The sequence below is a fragment of the Piliocolobus tephrosceles genome, chromosome 10, assembly GCF_002776525.5.
Source record: "Piliocolobus tephrosceles isolate RC106 chromosome 10, ASM277652v3, whole genome shotgun sequence".
Taxonomy (NCBI): domain Eukaryota; kingdom Metazoa; phylum Chordata; class Mammalia; order Primates; family Cercopithecidae; genus Piliocolobus; species Piliocolobus tephrosceles.
In genome coordinates, this window is record NC_045443.1 from 91,816,639 (window position 1) to 91,838,985 (window position 22,347).

The window sequence follows — 22,347 nt, forward strand, 5'->3', positions numbered from 1 at the left end:
TCATCATTTTCAGGCCATCTTTGGTAACACTTTTTAATCATCATTTTCAGGCCATCTTTGGTAACACCTTTTAATCCTTTTAATCCAAGACACTGATACTCACACTGACATAACTTTGTTCTAAAATCTGACAAACATTTATGAATTTGAATAACTTAGACAACACACCCCAGGTGTTCCTTTGCACTGCAAACTACCATTTGCTAGAATTGCAAAATGTTGATGAAAACTTCAAGTTGCAAAGAAAACTGTGGCAGTCATGTTTGAAGTATTATTTTAAAATTTACCCTTCCAATGGAATCTTTACATGCAAGACTTCAAATGAAACTTGGTTTGTTTAAGTTAAAGGATGGTATTTAATACTCCATTTATATGCAAAATAATGCAAGTGTGCCTTTAAAAAGACAGGCAACTCTTAGCAATGTGTATTAATAAACAAGCACAAAGAAATAAATACTATACTAGATTGCTGTTTTTTCTCCAGCAGAGTAGGAGAAATCACCTATGTTCTAACTCTAAAAGGAAAGAGCTATAATAGGGAAGAGTATATATACGGAAAAAAAGAAGGAAAATCAGGGTCAACACAAAGGTGAGCCAGGGAGCTCAGGTAAAATGTACTGCATGAAAAGTATTATACTTGGTGACCCCCGAAGAGAGAAGCCACAGCACAAGCCAGCATATCCCATGTCCTGTTGCGACATGTGTGGTTCCAATTATGCCAGCAGTGTAGTCTGGCTACTCAGGTCAAGAACGACGTGCTGCAAATACTAGGTATTCAATATTATTTTACAAAACTGAAAATAATTTATACTGGAATTGGAAGAAAAGCATGGAAACTCCCTATATCCTGAATTTACTTGTGTTTTATATCTATTTTTTTGTATACTCTATAGTTACAAGCGTTCAATGTGTATCTGTTGAATATATAATCTACTTATAGTTAATCAGGAGGCAATCAAATTATTTCCTAGTAGTTCTTACACAGTCTTAGTAGACTGGAAGAGTTCTTACAGATATAAGGAAATTGAATCCTAATGATATTAGGTAACTTGCCTAAGGTTACACAGTTATTGAGACAATGAGATACAGACTAGTCAATGGACTAAAAATTCTGTATTATTTATGTTACAATATTTTCTTATTTAAGGATATCACCAGTGTATAATCACTGCTATTATCATTTTCATCATCAGCTACATTTAATTTTTGCCACAACTCTATAAGGTAGGTATTAGTCCCATTTCATAGACAAAGGCACTTAAGTTTCAGAGAGACGGTGAACTGCCCAAGGTCACACAGCTTTTTTTAGTAATGGAAAAATCAGAATTTGAATCCAGTCTGTTAAGGAGAATATAAATGTAGATCATGCTGCTACTACTAATTTATTCATTGAGGAAACATTTATTGAGTACCTACTATGTGCCAGTACTGTTCTAGAAGCTGGAAAAGTAGCAGTGATGAAAACAATGTCCCTGCTCTCTTGGAGCTTATATTGGGTTGAGGGGAAGGTGGTGGGAAAGAAAAGGAGAGACCAAAACATAAAAACCAAATAACTATATCAGATAGTATTAAGAGCAATGAAGCAGGTAAGGAAGATAGAAAGACAGAGAAAGAAGGAAGATGCTATTTTACAATGTGAAGACAAGGAAAGCCTCTCTGGTTAGGCAACATCTAGGGGGTGAGGAAGCAAGTTATGTGGATATGAGAGAAGGCTGAGTCAAGGTCAGACAAGTGCAGAAACTCTGAGCAAGACGTGAGTTTGCTCAAAGAGTGAGAAGGCCAAAGGGAGCAAAGTGAACAGGAGGAAAAATACATGGTCATGGCTGTGAAAAGAATCCAGATCACACAGAGCTCTGAGGGTAGAAAGCAGAAAGACCAGTAAGCAACCTAGCACAGAAATTGAGCCTAAAAAATTCATGGCTTGGACTAGAAAGGTCACAGTGGATGTGGTAAGAATTGATCAGATTCGGCATGTATTTGGAAGGCAGACTGACAGGATTAAAAATATTTCAATACAGAGAATGCAAAATTTGTCACTGTACAGTATCAAGTATTCTACGGAATGAAGTAGAGGCATAAGATAACATACTCTACTGATCAATGTATTTATTTCTTGGAAGGTAGAATGATATAATAAAACATTTCAGTATAAAGAAATAAATTATTAAAAATAAAATTTATCATTATATAGTAACAAACATTCTAAAGAATGAAACAGAAAGATAAAACAACTTACGTTACTGGACAATGTATTTATTTCTCGTTCAGCTTTATGCAATTTATTAATTAAAAACGTATTTTGTTCACTGCTTGATTGTAGCTCTTTTTCCAAGCGTTCTGCCCGTAAATTAGCTGATTGTTTTTCAGCCTTTCATTCAAACAAAATATTTTAAAATTCATTTATTTTTCAAGTATTTCAAAATCAAATAAGCACTATTTAAAATACTTTTATAATTATGCAAAAATTATTCAAAACCTCAACATTAACATATACCAATGTAACAAACATTTTCTCAAACTAATTGGTAGAATTCAAATGAAAGATAGTGCTTCAGGAAATATGCAATAAAGGTATGTAGACAAACAACATATGAATGACCACCAACAAAATAAAGTTTATATACTTCTCGCAGGAGAGAAAGTACCTAAGGCATTCATTTGATGTCTATTTATTCTTAACACTGACTTATTTCAAACATTTTTGGAAGTTTCCAGTCTATAACAGATAGAAAAAAGCATATTAGAAAGTAGAAGACAGGGCTCATTGATAGTAACAAGTACAAATTGAAAATCTAAAATCAATGATTTTCAAAAAAGAAACAGCGAAAGATATTATTTCAAAATCCTCAGCTAATCTGCAGACTTCTTAAGTACAAGCAAAGAGATTCCTGACCTCATGACACAATTAAGATTGTTAATGAAGTCTGTAGGTTGTCAAAAAAGTTTCTGGTTGGTAATATTGATAGTACTCTTTCATGAGGGGAGGGGAACTAAAACCTTTTTTAAAAAACATGTCTACTCAACATTACACACACACACACACACACACACACGTATTTTTGTTCAGACAAGGTCTTGCTCTATCTCCCAGGCTGGAGTGCAATGGCATGATCTTGGCTCATTGCAACCTCAGCCTCCCGAGCACAAACAATTCTCCTGCCTCAGCCTCCCAAGTAGCTGGGACTTCAGGTGCACACCATGGCACCTGGCTAATTTTTGTATTTTTTGTAGAGACAGGGTTTTACCCGTATTGTTCAGGCTCATTTCAAACTCCTGAGCTCAGGTGACCCATTTACCTCAGCCTCCCAAAGTGCTGGGATTACAGGCATAAGCCACCATACCCGACCTCAACATAATCAAAATGAAAACGTTTTGGCATTTAAAAGATATGCTTCAGTTTCATAACATCTCATTTCGTACATACAGATGCTCTTCAACTTATGATGGGGTTACATCCTAATAAACCTATCACAAATTGAAAATATCTAAGTCCATAACTTAGACTAGCCTACCTTAAGCATCCTCAAAACACATGAATTAGCCTATAGTTGGAAAAAATCATCTGGCAACACAGTACTCAGTAAAGAGGTTATTTACCCTCATGATCATGTGACTGACTGGGAACTGTGGCTCAGTGCAGCTACACAGCATTGAGAGTATCATACCACATATCAGTAACCCAGGAAAAGATCACAATTCAAAGTACATAAATACATATATGGCTTTCACACCACTGTATAGTCAAAAAATCATAAGTCAAACCACCTTAAGTTGGGGAACATCTATCTTAAATATATTAAGGACTATATTCGACAAATAATTAGGGAAAAAACCTATTTTCTTCATATATGAAATAATACTCCCTGGGCACAATGATAGCCAAGAAAGTTAAAGAAGAAAGAAATGCTTGCTGTCATATGCTTATTTTCATTTCATCTGACAAATGATAAAAATATAGGCTCTTATGAAAATGTCACAAATCTTTTGTCATCATTCAACTTGCCCTGAAAATAATCACTCTAAAGGACCTCAATGGACAGTTTCACATCAGAACTGTACACTATATTCAACTGCAATCGTCTTATTCTGTCACTGTGTAAAATACATAAGGATGGAAGGATGGCAACATAAACAGTCTCACAATGAACTGCTTCATGTTTAAGGTACAATGATACTGACAACTTTTAATTCAGAAAACTAGTAAATATTGATCTAGCGTCATGTAACAAAATAAAAAAGTAACTTCTACTCTTCAAAACATACCAATGTATTCCTGTATCACTGGCTGGGGGGAAAAAAATCACCATCTTGGATTTGGATATTGATTTTAACTACAAATTAAATGCCCGCTAATGTCCCTCCCCCCACCCAAATCATTTTATAACTATTCCAAAGGAAAAAGAAACACTTTGAACTCTAAAAAATAAATAAAAACAATTAAACAGGTATGTTTGCTACAAGTTAGGCACTAAGAACTAAGAAGAATAAGTGTATCTGAATAAAATGGAAACCAAAAATTTTCATAAGGCAATACCCCTAGGAGTAGCAGTCAGGTCTGCCAACACTTATCTTTCTCTAATGAACCCAGGGAAATAATTCTGCAAAGGCACGTATACCTTTACAGTTGGATTTTACTAGTCTGGGAAGAAGCTGTCATAAGATATATCAGTATAGTATTTCTGTTCAAGCAGGATTTGTGACTTTAAGATCTCAAATCCCAGTGTAAGGAATGTACTATCTTGAAAGAAATTATTCTTTCTGGTTTGAGATGACTTTACTTTCAGAAACTCAAATACATATATTTTTATTTTGCATATTCTATTATGTGGCATTTTAAGAGTTAAGACGTTTCAGATAGGTGACTTAACTCCCACAGAATAAATATCCCCTTATAAATGTGGTAGCATACGTATTGCTTATGAATCAATAGCATTCTTCTTTACTAAAAGAATAAATACTCTTGGGATTACACAAATGTGTCAGCATTAGCTTGGAGAGCATACATTTATGCTCTGAAAATCAAAAGTTCATCAATTGCACTTTTAAAAAGTATGCCATACTCTACTGGGAAGTAATCAGAATCTTACCTCCAGGGATCTGACTGTAGCCTGCATCTCAGCCAACTGCCGCACCTGTATTCTTTGGGCATTTTCCACCTGAGCGTCAGAATTCTCCTTTTCAGCCCTTAATTCTGCTACTTCAGCCTCTAAACCTTTTAATTTTTGACACAAATAGACTTTTTCTCCATTAAGTTGTTCCACTTGTTTGCTGTCTCTTGTGAGATCAACATTAAGCAGCTGGTTACGTAGTTCTTCTTTATCTTCCTCCAGTCTTGCAATCTAATAATAATTTTAAAGAAAGCATACAAGGTTAATTAAACTTTCAGTCATGAACATGCTTTACAAGTCAGTAAAATTAAAAATTGCACAAAATCAAAGCTCGGGTGCTGAAACAAAGAACAAAGGAAAAATTTTTAAGTATCACCTTCTTTCTGTTCTTAGACTCAAATGTGAGTTCAAGGACTGTGTCCTCTTTTCCCTCTATTTCCACGTGGTGTCTAGCACAGGGCTTAATCAGTTGCTGACTAAAATTTAAAATTATAATACTATAAAAATAATTATTAAAAATATATCAAGTATTTTAAAATTCATCATAACATTATATAGGGGTTTATGACCAAAACTCTGACTACTCCTAAGCTTTTCCTCACATGACTGTAATTCTTGAGCTATGTCTATACTAATAAAATTATCTATGTCAGGGCAACTTAATTCACACAAAAACTGCCTGTCTGTGTACATAAAAGCAAATGTGATTGATGAGAGTTTTTAAATGATAGCTGAGAGTTTATTAAAGTCCTAATTGTAATGATGGCCTAGTTCTTAGTTCTTAGATTCAAGAAAGAATTGAAAAATCATTACTCCAGGGCAGGTGTTAAAGTCACTGGGGAACTTGCAGAGCAGAGACACCAGTGGTGTTGTCATTCATGTCAATTATCACTGCTGGACTTCATGGGCCTCCAAATCAGTGGGTTTCAAACTGTTTCCTAACCTCTAAGGCATTTCAGAAGCTCCTCACCTCTGGAGACCAGTGGCAAGCAACAAGGGTCTATAACTCATTCTTTCCCTTTCCTGATCTCCCCAACTATCTATCCCCTACGACCACCCCCACCAAATCTCTGGCATTAAACATAAGCTTCTATTTTTAGTCTCTTTTTGGGGTTTCTTCATATGATTCAACTTAAGTAAAAGATTCAGCTGGGTTTTTTTGTTTTTTAAAAAGTTGAAAACCGCTGCTCAAAACAAGACAGAGGTTGTTTACAGCCAGGATGAACATCAAAGGCTCACTGTAAGCTCCCCAGGCAAAAAAAAAAAAAAAAAAACCTAAAGAAATGCTCCACAACCTAGGCAAAAGTGGTCCAAGGAACAACTGTTTGATCACAGCACTATCAATGAATCTAAAAAGTTTAAGACCTCCACCCCAGAGCAGGACCTGTTCTCCACACCTGTAAAATGGGAAACGGAATTAGATGCACTGTAACAACCTTTTTAATTTTAACACATAGTGATTCCAATTTGTTTCTGGACATGCTGAATTTAAATGCCAATGAGAAATATAGGTAGAGCTATCCAGTAGACAAATATTATTTTCCAGAGAATAAAATTCATCCTTGAAGGCAGCTGTGGTATTTAGAGTTAAGCCCTCAAAGCCCAACTAATTGGTGTTTCTCTCCTATTTTTCCTCCCACACTTTACAAATAACTATTACTTCCTGGTTTGGTCCCAGATTACCTTTTTATTCACCATATTCTGTCCTCAGTTTAAATGAAGAACTTGGGCTAGCTGATCTTTAAGATCCTGTTTACCTTTTACATGAGGTAACTTAATATGGTTTTAATGTGCTATATTACAGGTCTGATGGCTCATCTAAGGTCAGGAGTCAATGTGTAACTCAGTTTCAGACAATGGTGCCCTTTACTGAGTACTTACTATGGATCAAATACTGAGCTAAGTGCTCCACATGTAAAATCAATATTAATAATTTCTCTTGTAGTCCTCATTTTACACATGGGGTCACACAGTCCACAATGTTCTTGACCTATATACTTCCTATATTATTGCTTTCTTTCCACGTTTTCAGAGGCATCTGTGTGATAGCTGAAGTCATAGTTGAAGCTACGAGACTGGATGACAGCTAGCTGATGGCTGAGAATTAGATTCCATGTTTATAACTCCTAAACCAGACATATCAAATCATTCTTACCAAAACTGCCATCTAATTTTACTATTCATTTATTTATTCATGCAACAAATATTTACTGAGTACTAAGTACCCAACACTGTTTTAGGTAGTAAGGACACAACCCAGCAGATAAGCAAACCAACACAAAATCTCTGCTGATGCAGAGCTTATTACAATCATTGCCATAACACTACTCGTGTCCCAGAAATTCGGCACAGATCTTGGATAAAGCCTCAGCTCTTCCCTTTTTCGCCATTTTCAATCAGACTCACATGTCATCTTCCTTGATGTCCTCAATTTCTTGTGCTCTCAAACTTTCCTCTAAATTTCCAAAGGGCTTTGTTTAAATTTCTCTTCTATGAACTTTATCTAAATCCGCCTGTATTACAGTTACCTCTACATTTACTGTATTCTATTCTAAATATAAACCTGCTTGACAGATAAGACAATGTGCTAACTAATATTACTTTTTAAAAAGTTATTGAAGTAAAGGAAACTAAACAGAAACAATAGGACTAGGAATAGTGACTGATTTCTTTTCAAAAAATGATAGCACGTCAATTCCCCAAGGCACACAAGAGGGAAAGGTAGTGTTATCTAATTACTCCATCCTTCCTTGTTTTTATTACCTTTACGATACAACATAGGGATATGGGTAAGAGAAAAGGCTCTGGAATCAAAGTGCCTAGGTTTCTTTTTTTTTTTTTTTTCCAGTATTTTAAAGATATTGCTCTACTGTCTTCTGGCTTGTACTACTTGTAAAAATAAGTCTGTTGTCATTCTTTGTTCCTCTGTATAAGATGTCTTTTCTTTCTCCAGTTACTCCTTTTAAAATTAAACTTTTTCAGATAATGGTAGGTTCACAAAGAATTATTATAAGGATTAATATAGAGGGATCCTGTATATCCTTTAACCAAGATTCCCCTATTGGTAACATTCCTCTTCCATTTTGGGGGAAGACATTATGTAGAATTGGTACTAATTCTTCTTTAAACACCTGGCAAAATTCTCTAGTTAACTATTCATTTTGGGAGTTTTAAAATTACAGGTTCAATTTCCCTAACAGTAATAGCTCTACACAAACTGCAGATTTCACATTAAATGAGTTGTGGTAGTTTGTGCCTTTTAAGAAATTGATCCATTTCATCTGCATTGTCAAATTTATTACAGTAGAGTTGTTCAAAGGATTATCTCATTTCCCTTCTAATGTCTGCAAGGTCATGAGTGATATTCTCATTCCTGAGAGGTAAAATTTGTATCTTCCATCTTTTTTGTTAGTCTTGCTAAAAGTTGGTCACTTTTATTATCTTTTCAAAGAACTAGCTCTTTGTTTCACTGATTTTCTCTATTATTTGTTTTCAATTTCCGCTATGTTTATTATTTCCCTTCTTCTGCTTCTGCTTGCTTTATTTATTTATTTTTTGACACTCTTTTTACAGGTTCTTGAGATGGGAGCTTATATTACTGACTTGTTTTCTCATTTCTAATGCATGTATTTAGTGCTATAAATTTTTCTTGGCACTGCTTTAGCTGTGTCCTAAAATTTTTGATATGCTGCCTTTTCATTTTCATCCAATGTATTTTTTGAAATGTAATCTCACTGAAATGTTTTTCTTTGAAATTTCTTCCTTGACCCATAAATTTTTTTTAAGTATGTCATTTCATTTCCAAGTGTTTGAAGATTTCCCTGTTATTTTCTGTTATTAATTTGTAGTTTGATTCTACTGTGGTCAGAAAACTCACTTGTTATGATTTCAAGTTGTGTAAGTTTGTTGAGGTTTATTTTATAGCCCAGGATATGGTCTATCTTGCATATGTTCAGTAAGCATTTATATACATTCAGTGAATACATCAAAAGAATACGTCTGGGTGTTCTCCTTGGGTGGCATGTTTTATAAATGTTATTTAGGTTCTGATGGTTGATGGTGTTACTGCATTCTTATTTATCCTTGCTGATTTTTAATTGTTCTATCACTTGTTGAGAGTGGGGTATGAAGTCACCAACTATAATTATAGATTTGTCTATTTCTTCTTTTAGTTCTATCAATTTTTGCTTCAAACATTTTGCACCTCTGGTGCACATACATTTACATTTAGTATTCCTGTGTCTTCTTGCTGGGTTGACCTCTTTTGTCATTATATAATCTCTTTCTATACAAATCTGGTATTTTTTTTTTTTTTTTTTTGAGACGGAGTCTCGCTCTGTCCCCCAGGCTGGAGTGCAGGTGGCACGATCTTGGCTCACTGCAAGCTCCACCTCCCTGGTTCACGCCATTCTCCTGCCTCAGTCTCCTCAGTAGCTGGGACTATAGGCGCCCGCCACCGCGCCCGGCTAATTTTTTGTATTTTCAGTAGAGACGGGGTTTCACCATGGTCTCCATCTCCTGACCCTGTGATCTGCCTGCCTCAGCCTCCCAAAGTGCTGGGATTACAGGCGTGAGCCACTGCGCATGGCCTAAATCTGGTATTTTTGTTATGTTCCTTTGCGCCAAAGTCTGCTCTATCTGATATTAATACTGCCACTCCTGCTTTTAATTAATGATTCCATGATGTATCTTTTTATATCCTTTTATTTACAAACTGCCTATACGGTTATACTTGGAGTTTCCTACAGACATCATACAGGTACCCCTTGACTTATGAGGCAATTACATCCCAATAAACTCATGAAAAGTGAAAAATATATGTGAAAAATGCAGTTTATGCTGGCAACATAGCATATGGACCCTGACTTATGATGGTTCAAGTTACAACTTTTAAACTTTACAATGGTATGAAGTGACATGCATTCAGTAGAAACCATAAACACACTATGTCATAAGGAGCACCCTGACTTAACAATGGAGTTACATCCCAATAAACTCATCGTTAAGTTGAAAAATCATCCAAGTTCAACTATTGTAATCTGGGGACTGTCAGTACAGTTAGGTCATTTTTAAAAATCTACACTGTAAATCTCTGAATTTTAATTCACGTATTCAGACCGTTTACATTTATTATCATTGATATACTAAGTCACTTTTGTTCTATTTCTTCTCTGTTTTTAGTTTCTCTGTTTTTCCTGCCTGTTACATGAACATATTTCAGGATTCCATTTTATCTATAATGTTTTGAATGTATTTCCTTGTATATGGCACATATACACCAAGGAATACTATGCAGCCATAAAAATGAATGAAATCGTGACCTTTGCAGCAACACAGATACAGCTGGAGACTATCATCCAAAGCAAATTAACAAAGGAACAGAAAACCAAATACCAATACCACATGTTCTCACTTTAAAGTGTGAGCTAAACACTGACTACATATGGACATAAAGATGGGAACAACAGAACTGGGGACTACTAGAGAGGGGAGAGGATGAGGGGGAAAGAGCTCAAAAACTTCCTATAAGGTACTACGCCCAGTATCTAGGTGACGGAATCTTTATTACCCCAAAGTTCTGCCTCAGCATCACGCAATATACCCATGTAAAAAATCTACACATGTACCTGCTGAATCTAAAATAAATCTTGAAATTATTTTTTTAAAAAAGAAAAGTTAAGTAGAATAAAATACTATAAGTAGTAAAAAAAGAGAAAAGAAAATAATTCGGAAACTTTTTTTTACACTGACTTTAATTTGTGCTTCTGATGAAAATACATTTCACTTATTACATTTTGAATACAATTGCATTTTGGTTTTTAATTCTACATGTTATTATTAATGGAAAACAAACATGTAGGAAGCTTCTTTATAACAGTATAGTGATTTTGCTAAATTGAAAAAAAAAATGTGGCTGGGTGCAGTGGTTCATGCCTATAATCCCAGTACTTTGGGAGTCTGAGGTGGGTGGATCACTTGAGGTCAGGAGTTCAAGACCAGCCTAGCCAACATGACAAAACCCCATCTCTACTACAAATACAAAAATTAGCTGGGTGTGGTGATGCACACCTATACTCCCAGCTATTCAGGAGGCTGAGGCAGGAGAATGGCTTAAACTCAGGAGGCAGAGGTTGCAGTGAGCCAAAATCGTGCCACTGCACTCCAGCCCAGGCAACAGAGTAAGACTTTGTGAAAGGAAGGAAGGAAGGAAGGAAGGGAGGGAGGGAGGGAGGGAGGGAGGCAGGCAGGGAGGGAGGGAGGGAGGGAGGAAGGAAGGAAGGAAGGAAGGAAGGAAGGAAGGAAGGAAGGAAAGAAAATGCCATGAAATAAATATGTAATAATCTTTAAACTATATATAAAGTGTTTCACTCAATAAATTAAAGGTAAATGTGTCTCCTGCCCCTATTTCTTTCTTTCACTTCTTCAACTTCTGTAAAGTCTGATTTACAAATCTGAAATCAACTTAAAATATCTGTATATTTATTATGTTAGTTGGTACCATGATAATAACTGTCAGGTATGAATGATACGAATACCATTAATTGAGTATCTATTGTGTCAGACATTATGGTAAATATTTTGCACATGAAGTTTCAAGTTCCCAGATCTTAGTTTTAAATTATTACATTAACTTTTTATATTACTTAAGAAAACAATAGGAGAGGGGTGTTCTAAGATGGCCAAATAGGAACAGCTCTGGTCTGCAGTTCCCAGCGTGATGGACGCAGAAGACAGGTGATTTCTGCATTTCCAACTGAGGTACCTGGTTCATCTCATTGGGACTGGCTGGACAGTGAGTGCAGGCCACAGAGGGCGAGCTAAAGCAGGGAGGGGTGCCTCACCCAGGAAGTGCAAGGGGTCAGGGGATTTCCTTTTCCTAGCCAAGGGAAGCCGTGACAGATCACCTGGAAAAACAGGACACGTCTGCCCAAATACTGCATTTTCCCAAGGTCTTAGCAACTGGGAGACAAGGAGATTCTCTCCCATGCCTGGCTCGGTGGGTCCCATGCCCACGGAGCCTTGCTCACTGCTAGTGCAGCAGTCTGAGATTGAACTGCGAGGCGGCACCCTGACTTGAGGAGGGGTGTCCCCCATTGCTGAGGCTTGAGCAGGTAAACAAAACGGCCAGGAAGCTCGAACTAGGTGGAGCCCACCATAGCTCAACAAGGCCTACTAGCTCTAGACTCCACCTCTGTGGGCAGGGAATAGCTGAACAAAAGGCAGTAGATAACTTCTGCAAACTTAAACGTCCCTGTCTGACAGCTCTGAAGAGAGCAGTAGTTCTCCCAGCATGGCGTTTGAGCTCTGAGAACGGACAGACTGCCTCCTCAAATGGGTCCCTGACCCCCAAGTAGCCTAACTGGGAGACACCTCTCAGTAGTGGCCAAAAGACATCTCATATAGGTGGCTGCTTCTCTGGGACGAAGCCCTCCAGAGGAAGGATCAGGCAGTGATATTTGCTGTTCTGCAATATTTGCTGCTCTGCAACCTCCACTGGTGACACCCAGGCAAACAGGGTCTGGGGTGGAACTCCAGCAAACTCCAACAGACCTGCAGCTGAGGGACCTGACTGTTAGGAGGAAAACTAACAAACAGAAAGGAATAGTAGTAACATCATCAAAAAGGTCATCTACACCAAAACCCCATCTGTAGGTCACCAACATCAAACACCAAAGGTAGACAAAACCACAAACATGAGGAGAAACCAGAGCAGAAAAGCTGAAAACTCTAAAAGTCAGAGCGCCTCTTCTCCTCCAAAGGATCGCAACTCCTTGCCAGCAACAGAACAAAGCTGGACAGGGAATGACTTTGACGAGTTGACAGAAGTAGGCTTCAGAAGGTTGGTAATAACAAACTTCTCCGAGTTAAAGGAGGATGTTCGAACCCATTGCAAGGAAAATAAAAACCTGAAAAAAGATTAGATGAATGGCTAACTAGAATAAACAGTGAAGAGAAGACCTTAAATGACCTGATGGAGCTGAAAACCATGACACGAGAAATTCATGACGCACGCACAAGCTTCAATAGCCAATTTTATCAAGTGGAAGAAAGGGTATCAGTGATTGAAGATCAAATTAATGAAATGAAGCGAGAAGACAAGGTTAGAGAAAAAAGAGTAAAAAGAAACAAACAAAGCCTCCAAGAAATATGGGACTATGTGAAAAGACCAAATCTATGTCTGATTGGTGTACCTGAAAGTGATGGGGAGAATGGAACCAAGCAGGAAAACACTCTTCAGGATATTATCCAGGAGAACTTCCTCAACTTAGCAAGGCAGGCCAACATTCAAATTCAGGAAACACAGAGAACACCACAAAGACACTCCTTGAGAAGAGCAACCCCAAGACACATAAATGTCAGATTTACCAAGGTTGAAATGAAGGAAAAAGTGTTAATGACAGCCAGAGAGAAAGGTCAAGTTACCTACAAAGGGAAGCTCATCAGATTAACAGCAGATCTCTCAGCAGAAGCACTACAAGCCAGAAGAGAGTGAGGGCCAATATTCAATATTCTTACAGAAAAGAATTTTCAATCCAGAATTTCATATCTAGCCAAACTAAGCTTCATAAGTGAAGGAGAAATAAAATCCTTTACAGACAAGCAAATGCTGAGATTTCTGTCACCACCAGGCCTGCGTTACAAGAGCTCCTGAAGGAAGCACTAAACATGGAAAGAAACAACCGGAACCAGCCACTACAAAAACATGCCAAATTGTAAAGATCATCGATGCTATGAAGAAACTGCATCAATTAACTGGCAAAACAACCAGCGAACATCATAATGACGGGATCAAATTCACACATAACAATATTAACCTTAAATGTAAATGGGCTAAAAGCACCAATTAAAAGACACAGACTGGCAAATTGGATAAAGGGTCAAGACCCATCAGTGTGCTGTATTCAGGAGACCCATCTCATGTGCAAAGATGCACATAGGCTCAAAATAAAGGGATGGAGGAAGATCTACCAAGCAAATGGAAAGCAAAAAAAAAAAAAAAAAAAAGCAGGGGTGCAACCCTAGTCCCTGATAAAACAGACTTTAAAACAACAAAGATCAAAAGAGACAAAGAAGAGCTAACTATCCTAAATATATATGCACCCAATACAGGAGCACCCAGATTCATAAAGCAAGTCCTTTGAGACCTACAAAGAGACTTACACTCCCACATAATAATAATGGGAGACTTTAACACCCCACTGTCAAAATTAGACAGATCAACGAGACAGAAGGTTAACAAGGATATCCAGGAATTGAACAGCTCTGCAACAAGCAGACCTAGTAGACATCTACAGAACTCTCCACCCCAAAGCAACAGAATATACATCCTTCTCAGCACCACATTGCACTTACTCTAAAATTGATTACATAATTGAAAGTAAAGCACTCCTCAGCAAATGCAAAAAAAAAAAAAAACAAACAGAAATCACAACAAATTGTCTCTCAGACCATAGTGCAAGCAAACTAGAACTCAGGATTAAGAAACGCACTCAAAACTGCTCAACTACATGGAAACGGAACAACCTGCTCCTGAATGACTACTGGGTACATAACAAAATAAAGGCAGAAATAAAGATGTTCTTTGAAATCAATGAGAACAAAGACACAATGTACGAGAATCTCTGGGACACATTAAAGCAGTGTGTAGAGGGAAATTTATAGCACTAAATGCCCACAAGAGAAAGCAGTAAAGATCTAAAATTGACACCCTAACATCATAATTAAAAGAACTAGAGAAGCAAGAGCAAACACATCAAAAGCTAGCAGAAAGCAAGAAATAACTAAGATCAGAGCAGAACTGAAAGAGATAGAGACACAAAAAACCCTTCAAAAAAATCAATGAATCCAGGAACCGGTTTTTTTGAAAAGATCAACAAAATTGATAAACTGCTAGCAAGACTAATAAGAAATGAGAGAAGAATCAAATAGATACAATAAAAAATGATAAAGGGGATATCACCCCCAATCCCACAGAAACGCAAACTACCATCAGAGAATACTATAAACAGCTCTACGCAAATAAACTAGAAAATCTAGAAGAAATGGATAAATTCCTGGACACATACACCCTCCCAAGACTAAATCAGGAAGAAGTTGAATCTCTGAATAGACCAATAACAAGCTCTGAAATTGAGGTAATAATTAATAGCCTACCAACCAAAAAAAGTCCAGGACCAGAACCGACAGCTGAATTCTACCAGAGGTACAAAGAGGAACTGGTACCTTTCCTTCTGAAACTATTCCATTCAATAGAAAAAGAGGGAATCCTCCCTAACTCATTTTATGAGGCTAGCATCATCCTGATACCAAAGCCTAGCAGAGACACAACAAAAAAGAGAATTTTAGACCAATATCCCTGATGAACATCAATGCAAAAATCCTCAATAAAATACTGGCAAACCGAATCCAGCAGCACATCAAAAAACTTATCCACCATGATCAAGTCGGCTTCATCCCCGGGATGCAAGGCTGGTTCAACATATGCAAATCAATAAACGTAATCCATCATATAAACAGAACCAAAGACAAACACCACAGGATTATCTCGATAGATGAAGAAAAGGCCTTTGACAAAATTCAACAGCTCTTCATGCTAAAAACTCTCAATAAACTAGGTATTGATGGGACATATCTCAAAACAGTAAGAGCTATTTATGGCAAACCCACAGCCAATATCATACTGAATGGGCAAAAACTGGAAGCATTCCCTTTGGAAACTGGCACAAGACAAGGATGCCCTCTCTCACCACTCCTACTCAACATAGTGTTGAAAGTTCTGACCAGGGAAATCAGGCAACATAAAGAAATAAAGGGTATTCAATTAGGAAATGAGGAAGTCAAATTGTCCCTGTTTGCAGATAACAGGATTGTATATTTAGAAAACTCCATCATCTCAGCCCCAAATCTCGTTAAGCTGATGAGCAACTTCAGCAGTTATACAAAATCAATGTGCAAAACTCACAAGCATTCCTACACACCATTAACAGAGAGCCAAATCATGAGTGAACTTCTATTCACAATTGCTACAAAGAGAATAAAATACGTTGGAATCCAACTTACAAAGGATGTGAAGGACTTCTTCAAGGACAACTACAAACCACTCCTCAATGAAATAAAAGAGGACACAAACAAATGGAAAAGCATTCCAAGCTCACGGATAGGAAGAATCAGTATTGTGAAAATGGCCATACTGGCCAAAGTAATTTAGATTCAATGCCATCCCATCAAGCTACCAATGACTTTTTTCACAGAATTGGAAAAAACTGCTTTAAAGTTCATATGGAACCAAAAAAGAGCTCACACTGCCAAGACAATCCTAAGCAAAAAGAACAAAGCTGGAGGCATCATGCCACCTGACTTCAAACTATATTACAAGGCTACAGCAACCAAAACAGCTTTTGGTACTGGTACCAAAACAGAGATATAGACCAATGGAACAGAACAGAGCCCTCAGAAATAACACCACACATGTACAACCATCTGATCTTTGACAAACCTGACAAAAACAAGAAATGGGGAAAGGATTCCCTATTTAATAAATGGTGCTGGGAAAATGGGCTAGCCATAGGGAGAAAGCTGAAACTGGATCACTTCCTTACCTATGTATCAAACCTGCACATTATGTACATGTACCCCAGAACTTAAAGTATAATTAAAAAAAAAATCAGACATATGAAAAAGTAACAAATTAAAAAAAAAGAAAACAATAATTACTACTATACTGAGTTTCCTCTTTTTCCTTTTATGTACTATAATTTATTTTTCCTAAATTAATGATGGCATGTTTTATGCAAAAACGTTTTGTCATTCCTTATACGAATAAAATATCACTTAAATTACTTATATACTTAAAGTTCATATTTCGGCTGGGCACGGTGGCTCACAGCTGTAATCCCAACACTCTCGGAGGCCAGGGTGGGCAGATCATGAGGTCAGGAGATCGAGACCATCTTGGCTAACATGGTGAAACCCCGTCACTACTAAAAATACAAAAAAATTAACCGGGCGTGGTGGGCGCCTGTAGTCCCAGCTACTCGGGAGGCTGAGGCAGGAGAATGGCATCAACCTGGAAGGCAGAGCTTGCAGTGAGCCGAGATTGCACCGCTGCACTCCAGACTGGAGGACAGAGCGAGACTCCATCTCAAGAAAAGAAAAGAAAAAAAAAAAAAAGAACGCCAGCATTTCTAGGAAATCAAGGGAGGTCTCCTTTTTGCCATAGGAACTTTGGCTCTGCACCTGACCCATAACGTCAAGGAACAGCACAGCCAATTTGCGAAGCATGATGGAAGAAACTCAGTGGCCTGTCATTATGTACTGTCGCTTTGATGGTTTTTCACAGGATGTAGTGCTCCTCTTCCCTCTCTCCTGAGATCTTAATATTTTGTCTCCACTGAATTACCATTGACTATTTCACTCAGTCTACCATTATAATCACCTGTGCCTACAACTCTGTATTGTCATTACTATTTCCAGAAAATATAAGAGTCCTAATAAAAACAAAATAGTCCCACTTTTGAATAATGACTACATATGTAACTTCAGCATTTCACCTGTATGAAGTCCCAGACTTAATACGTTCTTACAGTCATATGAAAAAGCATGACTTTTTTGTTGTTGTTGTAGTTGTTGTTGTTTTGAGACAGAGTCTCATTCTGTCACTCAGGCTGGAGTGCAATGGCACAATCTTGGCTCACTGCAACCTCCTCCTCGTGGGTTCAAGCGATTCTCCTGCCTCAGCCTCCTGAGTAGCTGGAACTATAGGCGTGTGCCACGACACCAGGCTAATTTTTGGATTTTTAGTAGAGCCAGGGTTTCACCGTGTTAGCCAGGATGGTCTCGATCTCCTGACCCCGTGATCCGCCCACCTCAGCCTCTCAATGTGAGCCACAGCACCCGGTCGACATTATTTTTTCTTTCTTTTTTTTTTTGAGATGGGGGTCTCTGCCGCCCAGGTTGCAGTGCGTGGCACAATCATAGCTCACTGCAGCCTGGAACTCCTGAAATCAAACATTCCTCTCACCTCAGCCTCCTGAGTAGCTAGGTCTATAGCTGCACACTACCATGCCCAGCTCATTAAAAAATATATATATATTTCTTTTGTAGACACAGGGTCTTGCTATGTTGCCTAGGCTGGTCTTGAACTCCTGGCCTCAAGTGATCCTATCACCTCAGGCTCCCAAAGTGCTGGGATTACAAATGTGAGACATCACACCTGGCCGACGCTGTATTTATTCGTAAGATGAGATATGTTCTTTCATATATTATTTCATATATTCTTTTTAGTTTATAATATCATCAGGGACATGTGTATTCCTAAATCTTCCTAAAGTATTCCCCTGAGAACCAACACACTAAAGAATACCATAACTTTCATCTGTATAAGTAAAAATGTGCAAGTATTGTATAAGTCCTAATTAACACAAGAAAATCCAAATATTTTTATTCCATGAATTCCTTTTACACTAAATTGTAAAAATGGAAGATGACAAGAGTCAGCTCTACTTTGAAGTTTTCAAACTAAATTTGTTGTTTCTATAAAGTATATTTGAAACTGTACTTGCTGTTTCATGATCCACAGTCATCTCACCAGGTTTTTACTGTTTTTGTATATAGAAAATCAAGTATGAAGGTGATTGAACAAAAGTAAATCCACAGTTATCCACTCAGTAATACTGCTCCTACATAATCAATTGGGAAGTAAAATGAAAGAAACATCAGTCTTACTTTTCCACCTTCTTAGCTAGCAGTTTATCTTCAGATTCTTAAGACTATCATGAAACATCACATATGAAAATTAATGATGGCCAGGTGTGGTGGCTCATGCCTGTAATCCCTGAACTTTGAGAGGCTGAGGTGGGAGGATCACTTAAGGTCAGGAGTTCGAGACCAGCCTGGCCAACATGGTGAAACCCCATCTCTACTAAAAATATAAAAATTAGCGAGGCCTGGTGGTACCTGCCTGTAATTCCAGTTACTTGGGAAACCGAGGCACGAGAATCACTTGAACCTAGGAGGCAGAGGCTGTAGTAAGCCGAGACTGCATCACTGCACCCCAGCCTGGATGACACAGCAAGACTCCATCTCAAAACTAATAATAATGATAAATTAATGATTATACCAACCCCTTAAAAATTTTAATGAATATCAGTCCTTCATAAGTGAAAAATAGATTAGTCATCAGATTTCAAATGCAGGTTTCACTATTTGAAAAATAACAAAACTAAGAAACTAGAGAATACAAATAATCCTTATCAGATAAATATCATCATTAGATTTTAAAAGGAAAGTATAAAATAAAGCACCACTATATGAAACCTTAGTGTTTTCTCTTCAATATACTAAATCTTCATTTTAGGCTAGCAATCTTTATCATTCCTATTTTCCACAAGATAATTTTTACATGTAATTCCTTGGATTCAAAACTCTTTATACCACATGTAGTGTCGATCAACTGGCTACTTAACAAAATTTGCAGTTGCGGGATGGCCCATAATCAGAGTGATAACTTCAAACTGCCGGTTACCTTCCAGTGGGTAAGGTCTAGGATTTGTGTTGACTACACATTGTCAAGACCCAGGTTTAGGGCATATGGAATGTGAGTGGTGGACTGGTTTGTGGGTTTGAGGATCTGTGTGGGAGACTACAAATTCTTCTTTGTGCAAAGTGTAGGAGTGCAACACTGAACATGGACTTAGTCTATGTATGGCCTCCCCACTCCCTCTTCAGCTGAAGCTGGAGAGAATGGGCATTTTGTAAATGTTATGGCATATGCCAATATAATGACATTAAATGAAAACAATAACAAATAAAACATGTTGTGGGCTGGGAGTTGGTATATCTGGCTGCTGACTTTCTCTGAGACTTTGAACAATTCATATTGCAGGAAGTCAGGGACCCCGAATGGAGGAACCAGATGGAGCCGTGGCAGAGGAACATAAATTATTAAAATTTTAATATGGACATTTATCGGTTCCCAAATTAATACTTTTATAATTTCTTATGCCCGTCTCACTTTAATCTCTTAATCCTGTTATCTTCGTAAGCTGAGGATGTACGTCACCTAAGGACCACTATAATTGTGTTAACTGTACAAATTGATTGTAAAACGTGTGTTTGAAAAATATGAAATCAGTGCACCTTGAAAAAGAACAGAATAACAGCGATTTTCAGGGAACAAGGGAAGACAACCATAAGGTCTGATTGCCTGCAGGGTCAGGAAAAATAGAGCCATATTTTTCTGCTTGCAGAGAGCCTATAAACAGACATGCAAGTAGGGAAGATATCACTAAATTCTGTTCCTAGCAAGGAATATTAATAATTAATACCCTGGGGAAGGAATGTATTCCTGGCGGGAGGTCTATAAACGGCCAATCTGGGAGTGTCTGTCTTAGGCGGTTGAGATAAGGACAAAATACGCCCCGGTCTCCTGCAATACCCTCATGCTTACTAGGATAGGAAAACCCCACGCTGGCAAATTTGGGGTCAGACCAGTTCTCTGCTCTCAAACCCTGATTTCTGCTGTTTAAGATGTTTATCGGGGCGGAGCAAGATGGCCGAACAGGAACAGCTCCAGTCTCCAACTCCCAGCGCGAGTGACACAGAAGACCGGTGATTTCTGCATTTTCAACTGAGGTACTGGGGTCATCTCTATTGAGTGCCAGACAATCGGTGCAGCCTGACCAGCGAGAGCTGAACCAGGGCGAGGCATCGCCTCACCTGGGAAGCGCAAGGGGGAAGGGAATCCCTTTTCGTAGCCAGGGGAACTGAGACACACAACACCTGGAAAATCGGGTAACTCCCACCTCAATACTGCGCTTTAAGCAAACGGGCACACCAGGAGAATATATCCCACACCTGGCCAGAAGGGTCCAACGCCCATGGAGCGTCCCTCATTGCTAACACAGCAGTCTGCGATCTAACCGCAAGGCAGCAGCGAGGCTGGGGGAGGGGCACCCGCCATTGCTGAGGCTTAAATAGGTAAACAAAACCACTGGGAAGCTCGAACTGGATGGAGCTCACAGCAGCTCAAGGAAACCTGCCTGTCTCTGTAGACTCCACATCTGGGGACAGGGCACAGCTAAACAACAACAACAAAAAAGCAGCAGAACCTCTGCAGACACAAACGACTCTGTCTGACAGCTTTGAAGAGAGCAGTGGATCTCCCAACACGGAGGTTGAGATCTGAGAACGGACAGACTGCCTGCTCAAGTGGGTCCCTGACCCCTGAGTACCTAACTGGGAGACATCCCCCACTAGGGGCAGTCTGACACCCCATACCTCACAGGGTGCAGTATACCCCTGAGAGGAAGCTTCCAAAGTAAGAATCAGACAGGTACACTCGCTGTTCAGCAATATTCTATCTTCTGCAACCTCTGCTGCTGATACCCAGGCAAACAGTGTCTGGAGTGGACCTCAAGCAATCTCCAACAAACCTAGAGCTGAGGGTCCTGACTGTCAGAAGGAAAACTATCAAACAGGAAGGACACCTATACCAAAATCCCATCAGTATGTCACCATCATCAAAGACCAGAGACAGATAAAACCACAAAGATGGGGAAAAAGCATGGCAGAAAAGCTGGAAATTCAAAAAATAAGAGCGCATCTCCACCTGCAAAGGAGCGCAGCACATCGCCAGCAACGGATCAAAGCTGGTCAGAGAATGACTTTGACAAGATGAGAGAAGAAGGCTTCAATCCATCAAACTTCTCAGAGCTAAAGGAGGAATTACGTACCCAGCGCAAAGAAACTAAAAATCTTGAAAAAAGAGTGGAAGAATTGACAGCTAGACTAATTAACGCAGAGAAGGTCATAAACGAAATGACAGAGATGAAAACCGTGACACAAGAAATACGTGACAAATGCACAAGCTTCAGTAACCGACTCGATCAACTGGAAGAAAGAGTATCAGCGATGGAGGATCAAATGAATGAAATGAAGCGAGAAGAGAAACCAAAAGAAAAAAGAAGAAAAAGAAATGAACAAAGCCTGCAAGAAGTATGGGATTATGTAAAAAGACCAAATCTACGTCTGATTGGGGTGCCTGAAAGTGAGGGGGAAAATGGAACCAAATTGGAAAACACTCTTCAGGATACCATCCAGGAGAACTTCCCCAACCTAGTAGGGCAGGCCAACATTCAAATTCAGGAAATACAGAGAACACCACAAAGATACTCCTCGAGAAGAGCAACTCCAAGACACATAATTGCCAGATTCACCAAAGTTGAAATGAAGGAAAAAA

At 38.4% G+C, this 22,347-nt stretch overlaps 1 protein-coding gene across 15 annotated transcripts in view; it reads right to left on the reverse strand.

Moving 5' to 3' along the window:
* The window catches only part of CEP83 (centrosomal protein 83), a 196,575-nt gene that overhangs the window by 109,518 nt on the left and 64,710 nt on the right, over window positions 1-22,347 (reverse strand). For all 15 annotated transcript variants that reach the window (XR_002734697.2, XM_023226730.2, XM_023226650.2 and 12 more), the window contains 2 exons: window positions 5,088-5,339; window positions 2,237-2,368 (listed from right to left, as the gene is read on the reverse strand). Coding sequence is in view for 14 of the 15 variants with exons in the window: in XM_023226730.2 (XP_023082498.1) it covers window positions 2,237-2,368; window positions 5,088-5,339 (384 nt within the window). In the remaining variant the exon portion in view is untranslated. The remainder of the gene's footprint in view (window positions 1-2,236; window positions 2,369-5,087; window positions 5,340-22,347) is intronic.